The sequence below is a fragment of the Hoplias malabaricus genome, chromosome 1 (assembly GCF_029633855.1).
Source record: "Hoplias malabaricus isolate fHopMal1 chromosome 1, fHopMal1.hap1, whole genome shotgun sequence".
NCBI lineage: Eukaryota > Metazoa > Chordata > Actinopteri > Characiformes > Erythrinidae > Hoplias > Hoplias malabaricus.
Window position 1 is genome coordinate 88,054,260 of NC_089800.1, and position 27,840 is coordinate 88,082,099.

General features: G+C 45.6%; 2 protein-coding genes across 3 annotated transcripts; both read left to right on the forward strand.

Moving 5' to 3' along the window:
- The first annotated feature begins 1,497 nt into the window (after nucleotides 1-1,497).
- Nucleotides 1,498-9,829, forward strand: gemin2 (gem (nuclear organelle) associated protein 2). Of its 2 annotated transcripts, none has more exons than XR_010804610.1 (10): nucleotides 1,498-1,723; nucleotides 2,732-2,816; nucleotides 3,332-3,421; nucleotides 5,855-5,914; nucleotides 5,999-6,112; nucleotides 7,521-7,565; nucleotides 8,881-8,949; nucleotides 9,183-9,288; nucleotides 9,399-9,457; nucleotides 9,551-9,829. XR_010804610.1 is itself a non-coding variant. In XM_066685796.1 (10 exons), the coding sequence occupies exons 1-10, from the start codon at nucleotides 1,596-1,598 to the stop codon at nucleotides 9,585-9,587; spliced, it is 798 nt and encodes a 265-aa protein (XP_066541893.1). In that variant the 5' UTR covers nucleotides 1,500-1,595; the 3' UTR covers nucleotides 9,588-9,829. The 2 variants fall into 2 exon arrangements, 1 of the variants encoding a protein (XP_066541893.1); XM_066685796.1 differs by having other exon boundaries at nucleotides 1,500-1,723; nucleotides 9,178-9,288.
- Nucleotides 9,830-12,979: 3,150 nt separating this feature from the next.
- On the forward strand, nucleotides 12,980-24,310 carry pnn (pinin, desmosome associated protein). Its single transcript, XM_066675954.1, has 9 exons — nucleotides 12,980-13,116; nucleotides 15,157-15,231; nucleotides 16,762-16,830; nucleotides 17,814-17,889; nucleotides 19,547-19,641; nucleotides 20,023-20,098; nucleotides 20,890-21,045; nucleotides 21,151-21,289; nucleotides 22,465-24,310. The coding sequence occupies exons 1-9, from the start codon at nucleotides 13,004-13,006 to the stop codon at nucleotides 23,697-23,699; spliced, it is 2,034 nt and encodes a 677-aa protein (XP_066532051.1). The 5' UTR covers nucleotides 12,980-13,003; the 3' UTR covers nucleotides 23,700-24,310.
- The last annotated feature ends 3,530 nt before the right edge of the window (nucleotides 24,311-27,840 follow it).

The window sequence follows — 27,840 nt, forward strand, 5'->3', positions numbered from 1 at the left end:
CAGCATTAACTCTTTCGGCGGTGTGTGCTGCAGTAGCTCTTCTGTAGGATCAGAGCAGACGGACCCCTGCCTTCTCTGCCATCAGAGAGCCTCGGGCTCCAGGACCCTGTCTCCAGCTCAAGGTGAAGTTTTGGTGAGTTTGCGAAACTGTCCCGAGGTGCAAGTGGGTGAGTGAGAGGGTTAGAGTGTGAAATTCTACTTAACCCCAAGCTTTCTGTCAGCCCGTCACATGCGTTGAGGTTTACTGCTAGTATCTGCACATAAACATCTGATGTACGGCTGGTTAACTGTGTTTCTAAAAAGGTGACTGGTTAATCGCAGTGTTAAACTGGTCAAGGCAAAATGATGAAAAGAAAAAAAAAAATTTATTTTCTAAAATAAAAAAATTGTTTTTCAATGTTTTAATGTTAAACAAAGCCATAGTCTTATATGAATATATACAAATTTAACCACAGAATATACAAACATTAAACTCCAGATTTTAAACACACCTAACCCAAGAATAATCATTCACTCATTCATTGTCTGTAACCCTTATCCAGTTCGGGGTTGCTGTGGGTCCAGAGTCTACCTGGAATCATTGGGTGCAAGGCGGGAATACACCCTGGAGGGGGCGCCAGTCCTTCACAGGGCGACACGTTCACTCACACACACACACACCTACGGACACTTTTGAGTCACCAATCCACCTACCAACGTGTGTTTATGGATTGTGGGAAGAAACTGGAGCACCCAGAAGAAACCCACGTAGACACAGGGAGAACACACCACACTCCTCACAGACAGTCACCCGGAGGAAACCCTCGCAGACACAGAGAGAACACACCACACTCCTCACAGACAGTCACCCGGAGGAAACCCACGCAGACACAGGGAGAACACCACACTCCTCGCAGACAGTCACCCGGAGGAAACCCACGCAGACACAGGGAGAACACACCACACTCCTCGCAGACAGTCACCCGGAGGAAACCCACGCAGACACAGGGAGAACACACCACACTCCTCACAGACAGTCACCCGGAGGAAACCCACGCAGACACAGGGAGAACACACCACACTCCTCACAGACAGTCACCCGGAGGAAACCCACGCAGACACAGAGAGAACACACTACACTCCTCACAGACAGTCACCCGGAGGAAACCCACGCAGACACAGAGAGAACACACTACACTCCTCACAGACAGTCACCCGTAGCGGGAATCGATATAAAAATAATATAAAAATAACGTCTTTCTCAAACGAAAGGTTTCCAAATCATTCCAAAAAGTGTTACAAATAGAACATTCATAAAACAAATATATAATACTTTCAGGCTCAGTTTTACAGAAAGCGCATTTATCATCGGTGTCTGAGAATTTGGAGATGTGTAAAATAGTGGGTAGAAAACATGTAACACTTTAAAATGTTGTTCTCTGTGTTGTTGTTGGTGTTGAGTCACGGTGACGTCAGCAGGGGGCGCCAAAAGCGGTGTGTTCAAACCGTGTGGAGGGCGTCGCGTGCTTTCGACGTCATCGCCGGCGCTGTTTTCTGTGAGCAGGGCGCTCGAGCGAATGAAGTGAATTTGTGAGGGAAGCGGGTTGTTGTTGGAGATGAAGAGTGAGGTGGAGGAGCTGATGCCGAGGCTGTTGCCGGTGGAGGGTGACGATGACGATGGTGATGAAGATTATAAGTTAAAGGAACCTCCCAGAAACCCGCAGGAGTATCTCCGGCACGTGCAGTAAGAGATTATAATTTAAAAACATACGTAACGCGGTTTCTGAAGCTTCCCTGCTCTTAAACAAACTGCTCCCTGCGCCCTACATAGTGCACTACATTCCTAGGGCTCTGGCGGTCTGGCGTGAGGAGGAGGATGATGTATATGTTATATCCCAATCAAAACTCATTTTTTACGGTGAAGAATGTCTATCTGTCTCTTTTTCTGTGTTCCATTAATGTCTCTCTTTCTCTCTCTGTTGTCCTGTCTCTTCATTCTTTTATTTTTCCCTGTCCCTCTGCAGTGTGTCTATCTTTTTCTGTATATCCCTGTTTCTGTCTGTCTGTTTGTTTTTAACTGGCCCTGTCTGTGTGTGTATATCTGTCTGTCTGATCAGCCTGGAGTGATTTGATATCTAATCTGTCATGATGTTTCTGATCCATGCTCCGATTGTGATTTAAACAGTGATCATTTTCAATAAATGAATGTCAATGTCAGTGCTCATCACCAAGACCCAGAAGCTCCAGCTGTAATTCTGAGCGCTGCAGTGGTTGCGGTGGTCGTGTCCACAGCGCAGTGTCTGGCTGACTGTTCAGTCTAACTGCTTTATAGAAGCTTAATGTTCCCCCACTTAAAACCTCAGAAATCTGAACTGCATTTTCAATATAAACACTGCACCGCAGTGTTCTCCCCCTGTGTAAACAGCCCCTGTTCAGAACGGCCGCTTTCAGCACCTGTTCCTTTAAATGATAATGAGCCGCTCGCTGTTCACCCCGACCCCGAGCGCACAGCAGCGAGGAGCAGAAGCTCTGGTTTTTAGCCGTTTTCATTCCTTTTCTCCATTTTCACTCTGTGCTCTTATTTCTCCGCACTCACTGTGTCTGTTTTGCTGCATTTAACCTCGTCTTTGTGCTCTCCTGTGAACGAGGGTCCTGAGTGGGTGGTTAATGTGACCATGCTCTAATAGTTCTTCAGAATAAGTAGAGTAACCATTTTACAGAACGTTTGTGCTGTGTTGTTTCTCTTTTTTAGACGAGAAGCGTCGCTTTGTCCTGATGTTGTTGTGGCACAGATTGACCCAAAGAAACTGAAGAAGAACCAAACAGTGAACATCTCTGTGAGTTTACAATGAAAATGATACTAATAATAATGATCATGATCATCTGTATTTTTATAACACATTTTGTACTTTTCAAATGCAGCTCAGCATTAATTACAGAGTTAAAGAAAAAATATAAAACGATATAAAATATGTAAAAGAGTAAAGAGTCCAACCACAGTTAAAATGCAAGTTAAGATTGGATCAAATGTAAATTATAAACAAAGATAATACAATGTTTAAATGACAAAAACGAGTCTAGAGACATGCTGATTGTAATAGAAATGTTTTAAGACTCTTTTTTCGTTCGTTCATTCATTGTCTGTAACCGTTCATCCGATTCTGGGTCACGGTGAGTCTACCTGGAATCACTGGCACAAGGTGGGACCCTGGAGGGGGCGCCAGTCCTGCGCAGGGTGAAACACACTCACACACTCACACCTACGGACACTTTTGAGTCACCGATCCACCTACCAACGTCCTGAACGTCCTTCATATTCGTTGACAGTTCTGATGTGAATTGTCTGTTGCAGTTGTCCGGGTGCCGAGCTGCTCCTCAGGGATTTTCTCCGAATCTAAAATGGCAACAACAGCAAGTCAGCAGCTTCTCTCAAGTCAGACAGGTACGCACGAGTGAGCTGGGCTCATTTTTACTTTATTCTTTGCAGTTTTCTTTTGCACCCTCAGTTTAGTCAAATCCTTCTTCCCCTGTTGGCTAGGACTCCCCCATCACACCACGATACCAGACTTTCTCTGAGACATGTGATGAACCATGTTTACAGACTGAAGCTAGCACAAAACAACTGGAGCTTAATACGTTTGCAGGAGAACACTAACCCCGAAATCTGTTACACCAGCTCAACACACTTGCAGGAAAACACTAACCCCCAGATCTGTTACACCAGCTCAACACACTTGCAGGAGAACACTAACCCCCAGATCTGTTACACCAGCTCAACACACTTGCAGGAGAACACTAACCCCCAGATCTGTTACACCAGCTCAACACACTTGCAGGAGAACACTAACCCCCAGATCTGTTACACCAGCTCAACACACTTGCAGGAGAACACTAACCCCCAGATCTGTTACACCAGCTCAACACACTTGCAGGAGAACACTAACCCCCAGATCTGTTACACCAGCTCAACACACTTGCAGGAGAACACTAACCCCCAGATCTGTTACACCAGCTCAACACACTTGCAGGAGAACACTAACCCCCAGATCTGTTACACCAGCTCAACACACTTGCAGGAGAACACTAATCCCCAGATCTGTTACACCAGCTCAACACACTTGCAGGAGAACACTAACCCCCAGATCTGTTACACCAGCTCAACACACTTGCAGGAGAACACTAACCCCCAGATCTGTTACACCAGCTCAACACACTTGCAGGAGAACACTAACCCCCAGATCTGTTACACCAGCTCAACACACTTGCAGGAGAACACTAACCCCCAGATCTGTTACACCAGCTCAACACACTTGCAGGAGAACACTAACCCCCAGATCTGTTAAACCAGCTCAACACACTTGCAGGAGAACACTAACCCCCAGATCAGTTACACCAGCTCAACACACTTGCAGGAGAACACTAACCCCCAGATCTGTTACACCAGCTCAACACACTTGCAGGAGAACACTAACCCCCAGATCTGTTACACCAGCTCAACACACTTGCAGGAGAACACTAACCCCCAGATCTGTTACACCAGCTCAACACACTTGCAGGAGAACACTAACCCCCAGATCTGTTACACCAGCTCAACACACTTGCAGGAGAACACTAACCCCCAGATCTGTTACACCAGCTCAACACACTTGCAGGAGAACACTAACCCCCAGATCTGTTAAACCAGCTCAACACACTTGCAGGAGAACACTAACCCCCAGATCTGTTAAACCAGCTCAACACACTTGCAGGAGAACACTAACCCCCAGATCTGTTACACCAGCTCAACACACTTGCAGGAGAACACTAACCCCCAGATCTGTTACACCAGCTCAACACACTTGCAGGAGAACACTAACCCCCAGATCTGTTACACCAGCTCAACACACTTGCAGGAGAACACTAACCCCCAGATCTGTTACACCAGCTCAACACACTTGCAGGAGAACACTAACCCCTAGATCTGTTACACCAGCTCAACACACTTGCAGGAGAACACTAACCCCCAGATCTGTTACACCAGCTCAACACACTTGCAGGAGAACACTAACCCCCAGATCTGTTACACCAGCTCAACACACTTGCAGGAGAACACTAACCCCCAGATCTGTTACACCAGCTCAACACACTTGCAGGAGAACACTAACCCCCAGATCTGTTACACCAGCTCAACACACTTGCAGGAGAACACTAACCCCCAGATCTGTTACACCAGCTCAACACACTTGCAGGAGAACACTAACCCCCAGATCTGTTACACCAGCTCAACACACTTGCAGGAGAACACTAACCCCCAGATCTGTTACACCAGCTCAACACACTTGCAGGAGAACACTAACCCCCAGATCTGTTACACCAGCTCAACACACTTGCAGGAGAACACTAACCCCCAGATCTGTTACACCAGCTCAACACACTTGCAGGAGAACACTAACCCCCAGATCTGTTACACCAGCTCAACACACTTGCAGGAGAACACTAACCCCCAGATCTGTTACACCAGCTCAACACACTTGCAGGAGAACACTAACCCCCAGATCTGTTAAACCAGCTCAGCACACTTGCAGGAGAACACTAACCCCCAGATCTGTTACACCAGCTCAACACACTTGCAGGAGAACACTAACCCCCAGATCTGTTACACCAGCTCAACACACTTGCAGGAGAACACTAACCCCCAGATCTGTTACACCAGCTCAACACACTTGCAGGAGAACACTAACCCCCAGATCTGTTACACCAGCTCAACACACTTGCAGGAGAACACTAACCCCCAGATCTGTTACACCAGCTCAACACACTTGCAGGAGACCAAGGGGAGGGTCTTTATCATAATGTGACTCCTTTAAAACCTTAGAAACCCTGCCTTGTGTTTCAGAGCGTCACCAAGCATCGGCAGCACTGGAGAGGTCAGTTCCTGGACGATAATGTGGTCATGGTGAGCAAAGTGTCTAAACTAAATGTTTACATTTTTTTAAAAAATGCAATACCAGACGGTCGTTAACCCCCTGTGTGCTGACAGCCCAGAGCGGACGACGAGGAGGGCTGGAGGAGGTTCTGTCTCGGTGAAAACCTGTGTCTGAATGTCTCTCCCTGTGAAGGAGCGTCTGAGAGTCCGGGGCTGGATTACACAAAGGTAAAACTAAGCTCCCTCGCTCTGTTATTTCCGTTCTTTCTTTTGGTTGTGAGACACTTCATTTTATGGCAAATATATAGGAATCCAGTAAATGTTTTTGTGTTGCTGCATTGCCAGTAAACACCTCTATTACACACCTCTGCGGTCAGAGGAAAACCTCATTGCTCTGGGTCATTTTAAATGATATCTTTTGACATCATTTTACTTTGGGGAAGGCTTCACGATGAACGGAGGAATAAAGATGCTACAAAATGACAAGTTTTTTATTACCTTTTTATTTTTGAGGTTTTGGTTTTGATCTGAAAGAGTATGAAAGCATGACTTCCGAAATGTCAGTAGTTTTCCACAGATACGGGCAATAACTCAGTCTACTGCCAATTTAAAGGTGTAGTCAATCATTTTAACCTATGTTTATAAAATATATTATAGTTTTAACCTAGAAGAGGTATTTTCACTGACTGACTGACTGTGTGAGTGAGCGACTGTGTGACTGACTGTGTGAGTGACTAACTCCTAATCTTGAAATGCACATGAGCGAGTGGGAACTTTATTCCACTTTCTGCTGTTAGTTCAGCCATATTTCAGAACTTAAGGTGGCGCTATAACACTGTCTGTTGTTAGTTATATTTACATTATAACTATACACAGTAGCTTGCCAAAGTATTCATAGCCCTTGAGCTTTTTCACATTTTGTCACCTTACAACTACAAACTTAAATGTATTTTATTGAGATCTGAGGTGATAGACCAACACAGAGTAGCACATAATTGTGAAGTGGAATGAAAATTAAACATGATTTCCAAAATTTTAATAAAATAAAAATCTGAAAAAAAAAACATTTCAAATCTCAATAAAATACGTTTAAGTTTGTGGTTGTAAGGTGACAAAATGTGAACAACTTTAAGTGGTATGAATACTTTTGCCACTGTATATTTCACATAGCGCATTTCCACTAAATTAACCAGTTTATGCTCCAGAGAGTGGGTTCCCCAAATGCGGGTGGCCATGTTTAAACAGTTTTATTAAAGGCTGTGTCTGTAAACAAATGTACCATTGCCGTTACGATTGTTCTCTGTTGAAAAGTGCTGCTTTTTTGCTGACACTCAGGATTATGGTAAATGTACAGAAGTGAAGGATACATCTACAATTTAGACCCAACTCAGTGCCTTCATCCCTCAAAGCGCTGCCTGAGTGTTTTTCAGACCCAGCCATAAAATCTCTGACACACCGCAGCTACTAGGGGTCAGTGTAGCGGCTGTTTCATAAAGAGAAGGAAAGGCACTAGAGGAAACGACTGACTGCTGCTTTAAGTTTAATAGTCTTTCATTTCTAAGTAAATGTCTTTATGAATTCATGAGCTCTGTGAGCGTTTCACCACTGAGACCATTTTATTTGTTTGTTTCCTCAGATGGGTTTTCCTCCATTCCTCAGCATCGTCAGCAAACTGAGCCAGGTGAGTGTTTAAGATCAAAAACACTCCCCACAGAGCAGGAGAACTCCATCTCAGACTGGTTAAATAACTCGCCTTCTGGGAGCTACTGTTTATAATTTGGACTTGAATTACTCTGCTCTATTTCTTCTGGTGTGATACGCTTTCATTGTATCATCAGGAGAAGCTTTGACGTCAGTGAGAATAGGAAATTACTCTCTAAACCAGGAGTGAATTCCTTAATGTCAGATCTATGTAGAGAGAGGGTCACATCAAAATGTCTGACGGTCATGTGATTCATGTCGGCTTTCGATAGTTTGTGGAAGTGAATGCAGGGAGACGGAGACCAGAGAGACAGCTGTAAAGTTTGGTTATAAGTCTTCCATAAATGCACTGATTTATAGCAGTGGTTCCCAAAGTGTGGGGCAGGTGCATCAAGGCAAATGAATGCTTGCCTTGCACTCACACAGACGTCAGTATTTTCTCCTTTTAAACTCTATGATCACCTGTGTATGTACAGGGTGGACCATTTATATGGATACCCCTTAATAAAATGGGAATGGTTGGTGATATTAACTTCCTGTTTGTAGCACATTAGTATATGGGAGGGGGGAAACTTTTCAAGATGGGTGGTGACCATGGCGGCCATTTTGAAGTCGGCCATTTTGGATCCAGCTTTTGTTTTTTCAATAGGAAGAGGGTCATGTGACATATCAAACTTATTGGGAATTTCACAAGAAAAACAATGGTGCAATGGTTTTCCCCCTCCCATATACTAATGTGCCACAAACAGGAAGTTAATATCACCAACCTTTCCCATTCCCTTTACTTCAGAACAAACAGAAAACAGCACTAATAATAATGTTCGTTGTACAACATACAATGAAATGTGTGTTCGCATTTAACCCCTCTGTGGTAGTGAACACACACACACACACACACACACTAATGCACTGCCAGAGTGGCAGGCAGCCATCCCCGGTGCCCAGGGAGCAGTTGAGGGAGGAGGACAATGCTGTTCCTTCACTTCCACCGCCCCCAATTATCCTACAGATTGTGGGAATCGAACCAACAACCCTTCAGGCCTAAGCCCTCTTCTCTGTCCATTGGTTCATGGCTCTCCATCAGTAGCAGCTGTTATCTCAGTAGTTTGCTGTGAAGTTCCAGTTCCACCTTAAATTGTACAGCAATTACATTCACTGCACACACTGTAGAGAAGTGCGACAGGTGGAAATGGATGTTTTAAATAAAAAGCTGTGGAATAAGAATCTGAATTCTGTTTCAAATCACAGCAGAGTTAGGAGATGGAAATATGACTCTCTCTGTCTCTCTCTCTCAGTCGACGGTGCTGGCGGTGCTCGAGTACCTGATCACCTGGTTTGAGGATGGAGATTTTGTTCCACAGCTGGTGAGTTGTTTATAACTCATTTATAATCAGATATAAAGGACAGTGTGTCCCTCTTTGCCCTGTGGTAAACAAGACGAGCCCTTTGTTGCAGGTGTAACTGATGGGAATGACTGACTGCCACTTTAATGCCAGAGAAGCTGGTGTCAAAGACTGCACTTTTTTTATGTGGGTGTAGCTGTAAATGACAGACTGCACCTTTAATACTGATGGCCAGGTGTGTCTCCTCAGGGCAGGTGGCTGTATGCATTACTCGCCTGTTTAGAGAAACCCCTTCTCCCTGAAGCTCACTCTCTCATCAGACAGCTCGCTCGGAGAGCCTCCACAGTACGAGCCCAGCTGGTAAACGCACACACACACACACACACACACACAGACACTCTCTCTCTCTCGTTCTTTTCCTTTCTTTTTCTCTTATTGATAATAATCATCAGTTATTTGTTTATTCTCAGGAGAGTAAAGAAGACGAGAGGCTCTCTGCGCTGAATTTAATGATCTGTATAGTTGCAAGGTAACCGCACATGCTCACAGATCTGGTGTGACACTGTGTGTTGTGAACGTGGTGTGTGTATTAAAGCAGACAATCCCTCTGTGTGTGTTGAAGGTATTTTGAGCAGAACGATTTGGCCGATCAAGAGTGAAGCGCTGAAGAAGAGGAGGGAGTGCTTTTGTAAACTACGTTTTCCTGTGTGATTTTGTTTATAAAACTTTGTCGACTTGAATCTCAGGATTTTACTTTTTTTGACATTAAGAAACCAAGCTTTGTACAGTTTCAACAGAAGAACTTCAACATTGCCATCAAACACCATCAAAACAGCAATGTTCATGAAGTTACAGTGTGAATGTTCATCTGTCCTCAAATAAAACCTGTGTAATTTACAGATCCTCACTTCTTCAGTCACCATGGTTTAATCTGTTTAGAAAATACTTTTACAGTGCGACAGTGAATGGGCATCTCCCTCCAGTGACTGGGTTTCAGAGATCATCAAAGGAAACAGGGTCCTGGGCCCAAGTCTCACTGAGGGAGGAGGGAGTAAAATGGGGTCCGTCTGGTCTCATACCACAGAGCTACTGCCTCACATGATGCTGAAAGAGTTAACGCCACCCTGATAGAACCGGGCCAGGACACGCACTGCTGAAAGAGTTAATGCACAGGGCAGGTCAACTTACTGTGAATGGCGCTGCGCATTCAGCCCTTCAATCTAATTTGTGGCTCCTCATCCTCAGTCATTTACCCATTCACACTCACCCAGGCATTTACACCTGTTTCTCTCTCTCTCTCGTGGGGAAACCCACACAGACACAGAGAGAACACACCACACTCCTCACAGACAGTCACCCGGAGGAAACCCACACAGACACAGAGAGAACACACCACACTCCTCACAGACAGTCACCCGGAGGAAACCCACGCAGACACAGAGAGAACACACCAAACTCCTCACAGACAGTCACCCGGAGGAAACCCACGCAGACACAGAGAGAACACACCACACTCCTCACAGACAGTCACCCGGAGGAAACCCACGCAGACACAGGGAGAACACACCACACTCCTCACAGACAGTCACCCAGAGGAAACCCACACAGACACAGGGAGAACACACCACACTCCTCACAGACAGTCACCCGGAGGAAACCCACGCAGACACAGGGAGAACACACCACACTCCTCACAGACAGTCACCCGGAGGAAACCCACGCAGACACAGGGAGAACACACCACACTCCTCACAGACAGTCACCCGGAGGAAACCCACGCAGACACAGGGAGAACACACCACACTCCTCACAGACAGTCACCCGGAGGAAACCCACACAGACACAGGGAGAACACACCACACTCCTCACAGACAGTCACCCAGAGGAAACCCACGCAGACACAGAGAGAACACACCAAACTCCTCACAGACAGTCACCCGGAGGAAACCCACGCAGACACAGGGAGAACACACCACACTCCTCACAGACAGTCACCCGGAGGAAACCCACGCAGACACAGGGAGAACACACCACACTCCTCACAGACAGTCACCCGGAGGAAACCCACGCAGACACAGGGAGAACACACCACACTCCTCACAGACAGTCACCCGGAGGAAACCCACGCAGACACAGGGAGAACACACCACACTCCTCACAGACAGTCACCCGGAGGAAACCCACGCAGACACAGGGAGAACACACCACACTCCTCACAGACAGTCACCCGGAGGAAACCCACACAGACACAGGGAGAACACACCACACTCCTCACAGACAGTCACCCAGAGGAAACCCACGCAGACACAGGGAGAACACACCAAACTCCTCACAGACAGTCACCCGGAGGAAACCCACGCAGACAAAGGGAGAACACACCACACTCCTCACAGACAGTCACCTAGAGGAAACCCACGCAGACACAGAGAGAACACACCACACTCCTCACAGACAGTCACCCGGAGGAAACCCACGCAGACAGGGAGAACACACCACACTCCTCACAGACAGTCACCCGGAGGAAACCCACGCAGACACAGGGAGAACACACCACACTCCTCACAGACAGTCACCCGGAAGAAACCCACGCAGACACAGAGAGAACACACCACACTCCTCACAGACAGTCACCCGGAGGAAACCCACGCAGACACAGGGAGAACACACCAAACTCCTCACAGACAGTCACCCGGAGGAAACCCACGCAGACACAGGGAGAACACACCACACTCCTCACAGACAGTCACCTAGAGGAAACCCACGCAGACACAGAGAGAACACACCACACTCCTCACAGACAGTCACCCGGAGGAAACCCAAGCAGACAGGGAGAACACACCACACTCCTCACAGACAGTCACCCGGAGGAAACCCACACAGAGAGAACATACCACACTCCTCACAAACATTCACCCGGAGGAAACCCACACAGACACAGAGAGAACACACCACACTCCTCTCAGACAGTCACCCGGAGGAAACCCACGCAGACACAGAGAGAACACACCACACTCCTCACAGACAGTCACCTGGAGGAAACCCACGCAGACACAGGGAGAACACACCACACTCCTCACAGACAGTCACCCGGAGGAAACCCACACAGACACAGGGAGAACACACCACACTCCTCACAGACAGTCACCTGGAGGAAACCCACGCAGACACAGGGAGAACACACCACACTCCTCACAGACAGTCACCCGGAAGAAACCCACGCAGACACAGAGAGAACACACCACACTCCTCAGACAGTCACCCGGAGATAACCCACGCAGACACAGGGAGAACACACCACACTCCTCACACAGTGATCCGAGGAGAGGACCCTCGGGGCTGAGTGTGTTTGATCTCATGCACTAATAGAGCTAATACGTTTGTTCAGTCAAAAAGTGCATTATACATCAGACTAAAAAAAACTTTTGTATTGGGCCTTAAATGTAACAACAGTGACTGTGAGGAAAAGCAGCTATAAGGTAAGTGTCTTTTAAGGTGGAACGGTGTGTTTGAGGGAAAACAAACTGAAGTGTAAATTGTAAGTGTTTATTCACTGTTTGGATTCCCAAAGAAACTCATGTGTAACTCCTGCTGTTTAGTTTTGTAGCACTTTCACTCTGTGTTTACTTTCATGCAGTTAGCGCTCTCTCAGTTCCACCTTAAGTAATGTAACTGTAACAGCAAAAATAAGTCAGTGTTACCCCCCTATGGAGCAGGAATAGAACATTCTCGAGAAATGTTGCGAGGAAACATTCTTTTAATTTTATTTTAAAACGTTTATTGGATTAAAATTGGGATCGTCGCCTTTAATATACCAAATTAAAACATTGAAACAATGAAGATTTACACCCAATTTCTTTTCAGATTTAGCCCTGAGAGAGGCTCTGTTCTCCCTATTACACTTCAGTGGAGCATCACAAGGAATTTGAAGCTGAAGTTTAAAGTAAAAATACCACCTAGTGTTACTTTAATACAGTTCCCATATTGCTTTGCGGAAATGGGCGGGGCTATGTGGGTGACGTACCCGTCCTTCCCGTGTACATGACATGCGCCGTCTGAAGCTCAAGCCTGAAGCGCGATGGCGGTGGCTGTGAGGACCTTGCAGGACCAGCTGGAGAAGGCCAAGGAAAGCCTGAAAAATGTGGACGAGAACATCCGCAAACTCACCGGGAGGGACCCTAACGAGCTGCGGTGCGGGGGCTGTGTGTGCGGGCGGAATTGAATGTGCATATGGTCTGAATGTGTAGCTCGGGGCTGCTCCCGCGCGGTTAGCTTAGCTTTAGCTGTAGTGAGGTGTCGCTCCTCTTTGAATCGACTCCTAGGTAAATACTGGGAGTCGACTCCTTAGAAAGTCGATACCTCGCAGCATTTGTTTGCATGTTTCTAGAGTCACTATCTCTTCTCTCAGCTCCACTGACCACACAGGAGCTCTGTGTAGAGACTGGACTTACAGACTGTAGTTCATCTGTTGCTCTGCATACTTTAACCACTTCCCCCCTGTTCCTCAGCGCTCAGGACCCCCACAGAGCAGGTGTGATGTGGTGGTGGATCATTCTCAGCGCTGCAGTGACACTGACGTGGTGGTGGTGTGTTAGTGTGTGTTGTGCTGGTGTAGAGTGGATCAGACACAGCAGTGCTGCTGGAGTTTTTAAACCCCTCAGTGTCTGGACTGAGAACAGTCCACCGACCAAAAACATCCAGCCGACAGCGTCCTGTGTCACTGATGAAGGACTAGAGGACGAGCGACACACACTGTGCAGCGACAGATGAGCTACTGTCTCTGACTCTACATCTACAAGGTGGACCAACGAGGGAGGAGTGTCTCACAGAGTGGACAGAGAGTGGACACAGGGTTTAAAAACTCCAGCAGCACTGCTGTGTCTGATCCACTCTACACCAGCACAACACACACTAACACACCACCACCACGTCAGTGTCACTGCAGCGCTGAGAATGATCCACCACCACATCACACCTGCTCTGTGGGGGTCCTAAGGGGACTGAAAAAGTATGCAGAGCACGAGTTCTGCTCCTGTGGTCAGTGGAGCTGATGAACAAGAGGTCTTGATATGTTGTGGCTGATAATCAACCGTTTGGAGCCGAGTCATCTGAGCCGACTCATTGAAAAGCTCCGGAATGGCCACAAGTAGCGTTGGAGCAGCGTTGTGCTAAGCTAATTGTGCACGAAGTTGAGGGGAAATCTTGTTTTAGAACAATTTAAAAGCCAAGTGTTGCTTGCTTTTTGCATCTAAACTTTTAATATCATACCTGGATGTAAACAAGCTCGCCATTGTCCCAGCCTTACGTGCTAAAGTCTTTAATTTAAGTCATGGCTATAGCATGGTTAAAGTTAGCTCCACATCTACATTGAAAACGGGTTACACGAGTGCAGTGAAATATAGCGTGCTTAACGTAATCTAATAGCATCTTATGTGTCTAATATAAGTAGTTGAAACACTACCTTATAGACGAAAAATGAAACGGCTTGTATTCTATCGCTATAGCTAGTAATGTTCCTGTGTCCACCTTAAGTACTCTATTGACCTCCGTAGGATTTAAGGCGGAACGGAGAATTTCAGAAATTTCAACGTGGTTTGGGGGGGGGAATAATTTTCAGTTTCTTCTCACTATTTTAAACAAACCGCCTCTTGGTAACGGATTTTTAAAGCATTTGAAACATTATTATTTAGTTTATCATTGATATTTTTAAATTTAAGTTTAATTTATGGTATTTATTTGTAATTTATTACAATTGTTACGTTTTTACTTAAATTAAGCAAACGTTAATTTTATTTTTATTCCGTGTAGTGAAATTTAATTTGACTAATTTAAGTAGCCGAGTACTCGGATGAGGCGGAAGCTACGTTTGGAATTATTCGTTCCACCTTAAATGGTCCATTAACTGCTGTAGTATTTAAGATGGAACAGAAATTAAATTTCCGTTGCTCTCCACCAAGGGCTTTAAACACAGACTGTTTATATTAATGAGTTTAAAGGCAGCTGGGCACCGTTTTATTTACACTTTAATCCGTTGGTGTTTGCTTTTCTGGTGTGAAATTAAAATATTAAAATATTTTAATAATTAAAATTAAAAATTTAAAAAATATTTTGGAAGTGTACAAGCAAAAAAAAAAAAAAACAGGGAAAAATGATTGAGCTTTTTTCAGAGTGTATTGAGATGTGTGTGTGTGTGTGTGTGTTTTTAAAACCTATTCTTTGCTTGCGTTTCAGACTCGGTCAAGCTCGGCGTTTGTCCCTCACAGGCCCAGGAGGAGGAGGTAGAGGCAGAGGCATCAACATACTGAGGTAGATCTTTTTTTAAATCAGATGTGTTCTTTTGGTTTATGGTAACATGTTCAAATTCAGCTTTACAGAGCATATTATATACACAAGGAATTTGTGGTGGTGAGTGTTGCATGTGAAATGTTATATATACAGAACAGTTAGAGTATCATGGAAAATAATGTCGCTTTTCCACTGCATGGAACCTACTCTACTCGCCTCGGCTCTTGCTTTTCCACTGGACAGATCTAGTACCTGGTCTCTGCTTGTAAAATGTCTTACGTTACAACAGCTTTCACATTTATATTTTTTATCAGACTCACAACGGCAGCTTGTAACTTTACCTCCAGGTGTTTTGAAGAGGTTTATATGCTCCTTGGTAAAGTTTACTTTACCACCGCTGCTGTTGTGAAATTCAAAGCACACTATTCCCGTTAGAGACGGGGTTTTGCGACGTCACCGGCCCCGTTTCGTGGGGAGGTCTGTCGGTGGAAGAGCGAGCCTGTCGATCCGTGTCTTGTAGAGCCCGACCCATGTGGTGGAAAGGACCACCTTTATGGAGCTAAATCAGTGACAATTTTCAATGAATATTTGAATCATATTTATCTAAAACCCATTACACAGTTTTATAATCAGAAGTTTGTATCAATCAGATTTAGCTCCATATCTTTTTGTTTGATGCACAAACAAATCTTTTTAGGAGGAATGTTCCTCAGATTTGTGGTTGAAATTGGCTGCAGCAGCAATGAAACTCTCTGGTGGCATGTTCTGAAGATAGCTGCTTGCGTCATATACCGCACAGAGCCGCCGTGGTCATCAGTTAACGCTTCAAAACACCTCTCTGTTCAGAGTTAGAGATGTACAAGTTATTTACAACAAAGTGGCTCCGATGAAACTTTGCACCTTCATTTGCTTTCATTCAGTACACACAGACCTATGAATATGAAGATGATCTCCTCCCACCCCTCGGCTAGCTTTCCTCAAAAGCTCTGCCGTTTGATGGGATTGGTTCCTTAGGTGTGTAAGATATGAAACCCTGGGTGATAGAATCCATGTTTCTGACTTCTTATTCACTCAGTATTCATCGTGTTTCAGTGATAAATTCTGTACACTTCAATATCAGTGTTTGTCCTTTTATATAAGAAGTTGCTTAACCTGGTGTGTGTGTGTGTGTGTGTAAACGTACATTGTACGCTCTCCTTCGTAGCGAAGGAGAGCTTCAGTTCCAGAGCCTGTTCTCTGCAGAAACCATGAAGAACATCCAAACTGTAATGGTAGTTGTGTAGTTACAGGCATCACTGGATATGCACAAAAAGATGCCAAGTTATCGGTTGTAATATCAGCTAAATGTTCAATATCAGACCAATAACAGTAACTAAGAATAGTCCACGTGTCGGCTAATGTTTGTCGAGGCTATATCGTGCGTCGCCAATGTACAGGTTAATGGTGTGATATGTACATTGCACCTAAGATCAGTTGGAAATGAGCAGAGTTTGTAGGCAATATATTATTAGACTACTTCTATAAAGTTTAAGTCCTGTTCTTGTTTTAAAGGCGTGGACTCTCCGATGGCAGTGGAGGACCCCCAGCCAAACAGAGGGACATCGAAGGGGCACTGTTGAGGTAAAACAAGTTGGTCTTGGCCATCTCTTATATTTCCTTACCGTCTTCCACCTTGAAGTGAGTAAGATTCTCCAGAGTGTGATTATGCCAGAGAAACAAGGTTGACCAGCTTGTTTTAGAATTAGTGTGGTGTAAAATGTACAGTATCTTGCCAAACGTATTCATGGGATACGCAAGTTCAGTGGGGCCTTCAGATCAGCCAAAGAAAAGTGCATAGAGAGCTTCATGGAATGGGTTGCCATGGCTCAGCGTCTGCATCCAAGCTTTACATCACAAAGAGTGGATTGGAGATGTGTTTTTTGGACCAATCACATTTCTGGCAATCTGATGGACGAGTCTGGGTTTGCTGGTTGCCAGGAGAAAGAGGGGGGTTATGGCATGGGTTTGTTTTTCAGAAGTTGGGCTCGGCCCCTTAGTTCCAGTGAAACTCTTCATGCGTCAGCACACCGAGGGATTTTGGACAATTTTATGCTCGCCTTTGAGGGAACAGTTTGGTGATGGCGCCTTTCTGTTCCAACATGACTGCACCAGTGCACAAAGCAAGGTTCCTAAAGACAAGGAAGAGCGAGTTTGGTTTGGAAGAACTTGACTGGCCCTGCACCTTACTCTTGAGTCCTCACCTTAACCCAGTGGAACACCTTTGGGGTGAACTAGAGCAGAGTCTGCAAACCAGGCCTTGTCCAACACACACATTCGTCTGATCTCACACATTCGCTTCTGGAAGAATGGACCAGCAGTTCCCATAAACACACTCCGAAACCCTGTGGAAAGCCTTCCCTTAAGAGCTGAAGCTGTTGTAGCTGCAAAGGGTGGGCAGACATCATGTTAAACCCTGTGGATTAGGAGTAGGATGTCACACAAGTTCATATGCGTGCGAAGGCAGCCAAGCGATTACTTTTGGCACTATCGTGTATATTTTAATGAAACTATTCAGATGATGAAGATGAAGCAACCACTTATTTTGTTTGAATTTCGTTTTTCAGGCTGGCGGGGGATCAGCGAGCCAGGAGAGATTCACGACATGACAGCGACGCTGAGGATGATGACGATGTCAAAAAAGTAAGCAACACCCTTTAGTTAAAGGAGCTGTGAGTCACATCTGTGGCTATAAAAGCTGTATGAGCTGAAACAACCAAACGGCTCGGTACGTCCTGAATGACCCAGTTTATGCTTCATAGAGCGGGTTGCCCCCACGAGGAGGCTGTATTTAACACTGGTGCAGAATCTTTGATAGATGCAGACCAGTAGGTGTCACTATAATAATGGTTTCTTAACATGAAGGATTATTGCAGGAGTATAGCATTATTTATATTATCTCCCCAAGTATTGTCAGCTCCAGTCAGTCCCCCCCCCCTCATTAGCGAGTCTTCCCCCGATCACCCACAGTGCCCCCAGCCGTGGGAGGGTGAGGGATAACTCATGCTTCCTCTGAGACAAGTGATACCACCCATGGATTCTTTTTTTTATAATTGCATTAACGCAGCACTGAGCAGCTCAAAGCTCTGGAGGAGAACACGGTGCACAGATCTGTCACATCCACAGATATACTCCCACGCTGGCTGGCCCTGAGGGTAGAGAAGAGGGAGAGTGAGGGCAATCCTTTGGACTCTGTAGCTTTCCTGACTTTTTAAATGGCTGAAGCATCAATGAACTCACGGTCTCTTGATTTCACTCAGGGAAATCATTTTAAATCCCTGTGTTAGGAGTAAGTTGTCGCTCATTCAGACTCTTCGCATCGTTTAGCAATGTCTCATTACTGTCAGCTGTTGTCTATTAATAGAAGGAATTGCTCTCTCACTCTCACCTGTGGATTGTTTAGTTTATCTTTAGGCCTGTTTATTCAGCTTCATTCAGGGCTGAGTGGTTAACAGTCAGTTTATTATCAGTCAGAAGGGTGTTCAGCAGTGCTGCTGCAGAGGGGTTTTGTTTATTTGTGTGTGTAAAACAGAAGTGTTGAATAAGACAAATATTTGGTCAGAAACCAAGGCATAATTCTTGGGTCCTAAATTACGCCCCACAGCCCGGTTTTATTTTATAACCAAACTTATGATTCCAGTCTTTAGCCTTATTCAGAGAATGCAGTTTCAGCACCTGTTCCTTTAAATGATAATGAGCCGCTCGCTGTTCACCCCGACCCCGAGCGCACAGCAGTGAGGAGCGAGGAGCAGAAGCTCTGGTTTTTAGCCGTTTTCACTCTGTTCTCTTTCTTCTCCGCTTTTGCTCAGTGCTCTTATTTCTCCGCGCTCGTTGCGTCTGTTTTGCTGTCCTCGTATTTGTGCACTCACATAAACGCAGGTAGAGTGCTGTGATTGGACAGACTCAGACGAGGGGGCGGGGCTGTTCACAAGTCTCTGCACTTGATGTCAGAAGCAGAGCAGAATCATAGAAGCGCTGGTTTTTAGCCGTTTTCACTCTGTTCTCTTCTCCGTTCTCATTTTCTGTTTTTTTCTCGGTGCTCTTTTTTTTCTCAGCACTTGTCTGTTATGCTTGGTTTAATCTCGTCTTTGCGCTCTCACATAAACACGGATCCAGCGCTGTGATTGGACAGACTCAGACGGGGGGCGGGGCCATTCTAAAGACTCTGCACTCTATGTCAGAAGCATATTTCATGTTTTCTGACTTGGGCAGTGCACAGGAAACTGACTGGGTGGTGGAACAGTGATTATTCAGAGTGTGTAAAAGAATGTTATTAACCACACGTTTTTGTTGTTTACAGCCAGCGTTGCAGTCCTCCGTTGTAGCTACCTCCAAAGAGCGAACGCGCCGGGATCTGATCCAGGATCAGACCATGGACGAGAGAGGGAAGCAAAGGTAGCTGTTCATTCTCTCTGTGCCTTTTCTGTCGTTTGTTGTGTTTACTTTTAGAAATGTCTGAAGGTTTTTGGGGCAGCCGTGGCCTGGTGATTAGAAAACTGGGCGTGTAACTGGAAATTTGCCGGTTCGATCCCCGGAGCCGGCAGGTCATGACTGATGTGCCCTTGAGCAAGTCTCCTAACCCCCAACTACTCCTTGGGCGCTCCAGGAATGTGTGTGTGTGTGTGTTTGTGTGTGGACTGAATTCCTCTGTGTGCACAGTGGCTGATGAAGTGATTCTAATTCTAAGTTTCAGACTTGTTTTTATTGCAGCAGCTGTTGAGATCTTTCAGCAGATCTGACATTAAGGGCTTCTCTTTCTTCCCCTGCTTTACTCAGAAATCGGCGCATGTTTGGCCTGTTGATGGGAACGCTGCAGAAGTTTAAGCAGGAGTCCACAGTGTCCACAGAGAGGGTAAATCAGGACATTCCTATTTTTATCAGAGTCCAATAACTGTATTGGAGTCTATTGCACGTTTACAGAGCCCTGCTCTCTTCAAATCTACAGATGAATGATCAAAACTAAGCTTCAGACTTATTTTATAGAACTTTTTCACACTGAATATACAATAATGAAAATAAATGAGTGTAAAAAAACAATCTGAGCAAAGTGGGCAGGGCTTATTTTATGCACACAATCATGATAAAATCATTGATATATATTATAAAACAATTTGGGGGGATATTTTGTTGCCAGACCGTTTGGCAGAAAATGAAAAGGATTATTTGACCATTTATTTATTATTTTTAAAGTAGGAATAAAATTAAAAGCATGGGTCCACTGCTTTGAACCAGGGAACATACCAATAAACCAATAGTAACGTATTCATCAAAAAATGACATCACATCCTGTAACTTTTTAGTTTTAATATGTAACACATTAAAGGTGCAGTAAGTAATTTTCCACATTAGCTAACTGTTTTGTGAAAGTAATTTTTGTTGTTATTATTAAATGTATTACACTGCAGCAGTTTCACACGAAGATGAAAAATCAACAAGGCGACACCACTAGGTGTCAGTTTAATGTGGAGAGGGTTTTAGAGAAAATTACTGACTGCTCCTTTAATTTTCACATGCCATCCTTCAGCGTGAGGTCAGACACTCCTTATTTTTAAAAATCTGTGTTGAGACGTCTGAGTGTTAGAGCTGCTGGAGTCCTGCTGACCCTTGTCTGATCCCGGAGTGTTTTTTTCTTTCACGTTTCAGCTGAAAAGGCGACAAGAAATTGAGCAGAAACTGGAAGTCCAGGCAGAACAAGAGCGGAAGAAAGTGGAGAGCGAGAGGCGTGAGCTGTTTGAGGAGAGGCGAGCCAAACAGACGGAGCTGAAGCTTCTGGAGCAAAAAGTGGAGCTTGCTCAGCTGGTAAACCTCTCCAGCATCGAAATGATGTCTCCAACCTTGTAGACTTCAGTCCTTATGTCTGTTAACTCTCTGGGTTTTAAAGTGTGGTTTGTGTCTGTGTTTCAGCAAGAGGAGTGGAACGCACACAATACCAAGATCATAAAGTTTATTCGCACTAAGACCAAGCCACCGATCCTCTATCTGCCTGGACGCATGTGCTCAGCAACACAGAAGCTTCTGGACGAGTCTCAGAAAAAAATGAATGGTAAGCTTTGTCTTTCAGGAGTTTTCATTCTGTTAATTCAGAATAAAGCCGTCGTAAATTCAGGACACACACAAAATGAACCAGTGAAACCGCTGGTCTGCTGCCTGACTGGATGCTCTGGGTCAGTCACAAACACCCGAGAGGAGTCTCAGCCTCGTGCTCTGATTTGACAAAGTTGTTTTCAATCAACAGAATGTGTCAGTTTAAGCAGATGTGCTCAGGAAAAGAGCTGAGAGATGTTCTGGTTGAATAGTCCTCAGCTCTACCGTTTAAGGGGACATATGCATGTTCACGTTAATGTGTGGCTCTGGAGTCCACCCGCCCACACGCTATGAAACAAGACCCTCCCAGTCAGTTTTTTGTGTGGTGCCCAAGTCGGAAAACATGGGATAAATCGATCCGTTCTGATTCAGACGTCAAGTGCTTTTAGAGATTTTAGAATTGCCCCGTCCCTTCATCTGGTGTTTCTCGTTCAGTTAACGGTTAACAGCTGTAGTGGGTTTTCCATCCACCAAATTTTTGCAGACTTTGAATATCACAATGTGTGCATCCCAAAATATCACAAAAATGTTGATGATTTTTGTTACAGAGCTTTGCTTTAAGTGTAGCTCTTTATTAATAGAAGTAAAGCACAAACACATGCCCAGTAGCCCACCGCAGTTTGTGTTAAAAGAGAGAGGAATGAAGTTGAAAACGGACAAAAACCTCAGAAGACCCTTCGACTTTGTGCTCACAGCTATGAGGCTTCATCTCTAAATGCGTGTGACTTTAAGCCTCAGTTTGCTGGAAAAACATCTGCTGTGGTGTGTTTTAACTTTGCTCTCTCTGAAGATGGGTTTTATCATCAACAGTGTAGGTGTGTACTGTTGAGCTGTGCTGAGCTGAACTGCACAGCGCCGAAAACCCTTCACACGACCCCCACTCTCAGATACGAGACTTGCACAGCCCAACAGTTCACACCTCCACCACCCCACGGTAACACTGTATACAGTGGTAATGGTTTTTGATGGTTTAAATAATGAGGATACCGTCCATCTCTAATGTGGAACAGTTCTGGAGAAGGCTCGTTAGATGAGAGGACCAAGGTTCTGCGGAGTATTTGTTTTTATTTTCTGCAGCTCCATCTTCTTGCTGTGTTTGATTTATTGCATTGACACCTGTTTCTCATTTCACAGCCATGTTTGAAGAGAGGCGCCAAGCTTTTGCTGAGCATTTGAACAAGATGGAAGCTCGCCCGAGGCGTCAGCAGCAGCGGGCTTCAGAAAGAGGGATGGAGGACACCAGCAGAGCTGAAGAAAAGAAGAAGGAAGATGGAAAGGAGGAGGAGGGTAAGCAGAGGGTAAAGGTGACAGGTAACCGACATGATGTAGAGATGGAGGAAGAGGAGGATGAGGATGAGGCAGGAGAGGAGGAGGAGAAAGAAGAGAGGGAGGAGGAGAAGAAGGAGGAGAGGGAGGAGGTTAGAGAGATGGAGACAGAGGGGGCTCAGCAGAAAGAGGAGGATGACATGAAGGAAGAGCAGGAAGAGGATGAGGTGCAGGTAGAAGTCAAGGCCAAGGGAGAGGAGGAGGTGGAGGAACAGGGAGGAGAAGCAGTGGAGGAGATGGAGCATAAAGAGAGAGAGGAGAAGATGGAGATGACAGGAGAGATGGAGTCTGAGGAGAAGGCAGAGGAGAGTCAGCAGCAGGAGAAAAGTCCAGAAGCAGTTGTAGAAGAGGTAGGTAATGAAGTCAGGGAGACAGAGGAAGAAGCAAGGGAGGGAACTCCTCAGGATCGTGCTGCCGAGGCCCAGGAAACCCCCCAAAACCCCCAGCCTGAGTCGGAAGACGTTCCTGCAATGGAGCAAAGCACTGCAGAAACAGATGGAGCTCCTGTGCTCCAGCAGAAGTTGGACACAGATGATCAGGAGGAGGCCCCTGAGCCTCCTGCCCAGCCCGAGGAGCCTAAAACCGCCTCTAAAGCAGCTCCTAAAGAGGCAGAGGAAGCGGAGGAAGGTGAAGAATCACGCGGGCGAAGCAAAATCGGGCCCAAGAGGAGCCGTAGCAGCTCCAGCTCCTCCAGCAGCTCCTCATCCTCCTCGAGCTCCAGCGGCTCGAGCTCGTCGTCCAGCGGCTCCAGCAGCCACAGCAGCTCCTCGGCGTCAAGCTCGTCGTCCTCCAGCTCTCGCAGCCGCAGCCGAGACAGGAACGGCCGGCGGCGGCGGAACTCGGACCGCGAGCGCAAGAAGAGCAGCGGCGAGGGGAGGCACAAACCCTCTAAGAGCAGCGGAGGACGAGAGGGGAAATCGTCTAAAGATAAAAGCTCCAAATCGGACAGAAAGAGGGTGAGCTCGGAGGGGAGCCGTCCGGGAAAACGGTCGTCGCGCAGCGAACGAGATCGCAAATCGGATAGAAAGGAAAAGAGGCGCTAGCTCAGGAGGGAGGGGGCAAAAGAGTTATCTTGTTTTCAAGCCAGTTATCAGTTCTGTCAGCACAGAGCTGCTGGGTTTTTGCAGATGGATGTTCGTACGGATGGATGGAGAAGGGGCTGGTGTTTATCGGAGGGTGAAACAGCCATAAACCAGCTTCTCTTCCCAGTGCCGTTGTTTTTAAATTAGGGCCTTCTTTATTCTTTCTGTTGTGTTTAATTTTTTTAATTTTTATTTTTTCTTGCTTCTGGTCTCTAATCAAAAATATTTTTATTTTTTTTTAAAGATTTTCTAAACCTTGATTTTTAAATACTGCACCTCGCTTAAAAAATAATATTCATCACCCTCCGGATGCTCGGATATTGATGGAAACATACAAAGAAATGTGGCGTCTCCAATATTGGACATCTCTGCTTTTTATTTCTGTCGCTGTCTGTAGAGTAGTCCTCTTCTTTCCCTACGTTTCTTTTTCTCGTAGTTGTGGAGTGCGGATGTACGGTTTTTTTTCTGTAAATGCCAGGCGTCTGTCCAGCAGATGAAATGGAGCAGCCCAGTTTTTGGAGAGAGCTGCTGACTTTTTGTATTAAACTGAACATAAACGTTAATCACATGTTGGGGACAATTCAATAAAAATTTAGTAAAAAAAAAAAATTCTGTTGTGGTTTGTTTATGAATGAGCCTTTTTTTTCTTGCTTTTCTACAAAGTTCTTGCTGATTGTTTACATTCCGAACTGTCTTTTTAAGGTGGAATGGTGTGTTTGAGGGGAATAATGACTGTATGCGGCTGAAGTGTAACGTGTCTCTAAGTTTGAACTCCCACAGAAACTCGTGTGTAACTCGAGGTGTTTGGTTTTGTAGCACCGTCGCTAATGCAGTTAGCTGTCTCCTGAGTTTGGAGATAGTTCCACCTTAAGTGATCTGAAACAGCTAAAATAAGTCAGTGTTACCCCCCTATGGAGCAGGAATAGAGCAACGTCCTCATCTCGGTTGGTGCTTTTCAGCGTTTGGAGTCTCTCCGTTGTCTAAAAACCTCCAGATGGCGTGAGCAGAGAGAGAAAGCCTAGCACCGGACCCAGACACTTTTTTTTTTTTTTTTTTTTTTTTTTTTTTTTTTTTTTTTTTTACCCATTTACAGACACTGGGGCTTCGTAAACACATTAGAGCGGTTTCCAGAGAAAACTGACTGCAGAGCAGCACATGGAGAGGAGACACACTCTGAAATGTGTACATTTCTTTTTAAATTGCATTTGTGTACATCACCTTTAAGTCTTTGTCTGTAATTGAAGCCTACCATTGAACATACTTTAGGTATTAAATTATTCATCTTTTGAGTCTGTGGTCTTTAGTTTTAGTTCTAGGACAAATGGAGGTACAGGATGATTTTGAGAGACGATTTCACGCACTGACTGACAGTTAAAACAACTTTTGCCGTAGACAAGAGCTAAGGCTCAGTTTGGCTGAATTCACTGTTATTTAATGTGGGTTTGTGGACAATCCCTAAGTCACAACCATATTCAAGATCCACTTAAATATAGCTCAGTTCGCCTGGTGTTACCTTAAAAACCCCTATTCCCTTCCTTAGTCAAACTCTAAAAAAGTAAATGTTTTACATGGGTCCTAACCCGTTTACTCTCCGCTAAAGTGATCCGACGGCCACAGCACTGAGCGTTGTTGTTGTTGTTGTTGTTGAAAAGAGGATTTAGCTGAGACTTGATTTGTTATTGATTAAGCATTTCCACCTTAAATGCCTAACATCATGCATTCACATTTTGAAACATGCAGTTTCAAGGTCTAACAGAAGCTGAAAATTTATCTTCAAGAACTGGAAGAATCTGAGAGAGATCTGAACCATGTCTGAAATGTCTGCCTCTGTAAGCGATTCATTCAAACTGCTCTGAGTTTCAGTGCATTTGTGCAAGGTAGGAGTACACCCTGGAAAGAGTCTCTCTCTCACACACACACACACACACCCAGATCCACTCACTCACCTGTGGACATTTTCCCACACCCCCAGTCATTTTACCTTCCAGCGTGTGTGTGTGTGTGTTAGGACTGTTGTTGGAAAACAGGGCACCCAGAGGAAACCCACACCGATGCAGAGAGAACACACCTCACAGACAGTGACCCGAGGAGAGGGTCCAACACAGGACCTCGGGATCCTGAAAAAAGGAAATATTTTCATGTGAGTTGACAGTACTTTTGTTCAAAAACTGTAGCAGGGATAAAACTTATTTTATTTATTTATTTTTCGGGAGATGGGCGGGGTTCATAAGACCATGGTCTGTCCCTGCCTTTCAGCCTGAGATAAGACAAACTGAGGTAAGGAAAACGGATAAACAAAGGATTGTAGGCCACCCTTTAACTGAGTGAATCCTGTGAGGTTCACCCTCTGGAGGCAGGTGTTCAGTGCTGTGTTTGCAGCGTCTGGCCACACAATAGAAGTCTATTCCTACTAAAGGAACACTCCTGATTAAAGCCCTTCATTTCAGGAGCGACGCCGGACGACCCGATGTCCACAAACCTTGGGCACGTGAGAGAAGTCATTTAAGACATCAGCCCTCTACACTTTGATGAATTATCGCATTAATGTATGGATCTGGGGCCCACCAACCCACACACTGTGAAACAAGACCACCCAGTGGTTTTCTGTGCGCTGCCTGGTCAGAAACGGGATAAAATGAGTCGTTTTGATTCTGCTCTGCTTCTGACGTCAAGTGCAGAGACTTTAGAATGGCCCCGCCCCCTCGTCTGAGTTTGTCCAATCACAGCGCTGGACCCGCGTTTACGTGAGAGCCAAAAAGAAGAGGTTAAATGCAAAACACAGAGCGCAGAGAAATAAGAGCACTGAGTAAAAACGGAGAAGAAAGAGAACAGAGTGAAAACGGCTAAAAACCAGAGCTTCTGCTCCTCGCTCCTCACTGCTGTGCGCTTGGGGTCGGGGTGAACAGCGAGCGGCTCGTTATCATTTAAAGGAACAGGTGCTGAAAGCGGGCGTTCTGAACAGGGGCTGTTTACACAGGGGGAGAACACTGCTGTGGGGCTCATGGGGTTTGGACCAAAGCGGGTCACAGACGTTTCATTAAGAAACAGAACTGTGTTCCACTGTGGAGACGAGGTGGAGTATGTCGCTTTAATCACAGTCATTAAAGTTATGCATTTCCCAACATCTGGCCTAAACAAGGCCCGCAGCTTCCAACAGGAGTCTACAGACTTTAGGGCCATGCAGGGTATCTGCCCTCAGCAGTGTATGGGCTCAGAAGGAGCTGAGTGCCTGGTAAATATCACACTCTTGTTCTTTTAATAGACGCAGCAGTTAAGCTTTGGTTTCAGCCTCAGTGCTGTTTATGGATGACTGAGTGAGTCATAGTCGTACTGATAGCTTTTTTTTATCGTCTGCTGACCAATGTGTATGGAACGAGCTGTCAGATTACAGTGAAAGTGCAGGAAATATGCGCAGTAAGTGTAAGAAGAGCTAGAGTCCTGGGTCATTTGACTGAGAGTTTGCACTGAATTCTCTTATTCACCACATGATGGCAGTAGAGCCACGGTAATGTATCAATGCTTGCTGCCATATCAGCTCTTAAGAGCAGCTTCCACCAGCAGTGTTATACTTTTCTAGCATGGAACTGCACTGAAATGCCTCTCTGAATGTGTGGAGTGTCCTAAATACACAAGGGTTCAGTTAAAACAGGAGTTCCCGACAGAAGCTGCAGATCCGTTGAAGCCTAGTCGGTTTGGGCCGGGATTTAGACAGCAGACCTCCTCCTCGTAGGAAAGCTTGGGTGGTGTTGGAGGGTCCAAGAGGAGGCGCTGTCCTTGTGGTCTGTGTCGATTGTCCGGATAGGGGTTGCTCATTTGTCCTTCCTCTTTGTCTTTAACTTGCTGTGTCATGGATTTGGAGAGTGGGAGAGGTCAGGATGGTCTCTGAGGTGCGTCTGTAAGACTGAGGGTGGACGTTCTCTGATGAGCGTTCACGAGGATTGCTGTTCCTTCCACAGATGCTCACTTTGTGGCCGAGTGGTTCAGGCGATGATTGTGCTCTGCACGTTTGGGTTTGTATTCCGTCCTGACAGGGCTTGGTACCAGAAGGTTGCTGGTTCAATCCCCAAGACCGGTGGGAACATCCATGGCTGAAGTGCCCTTG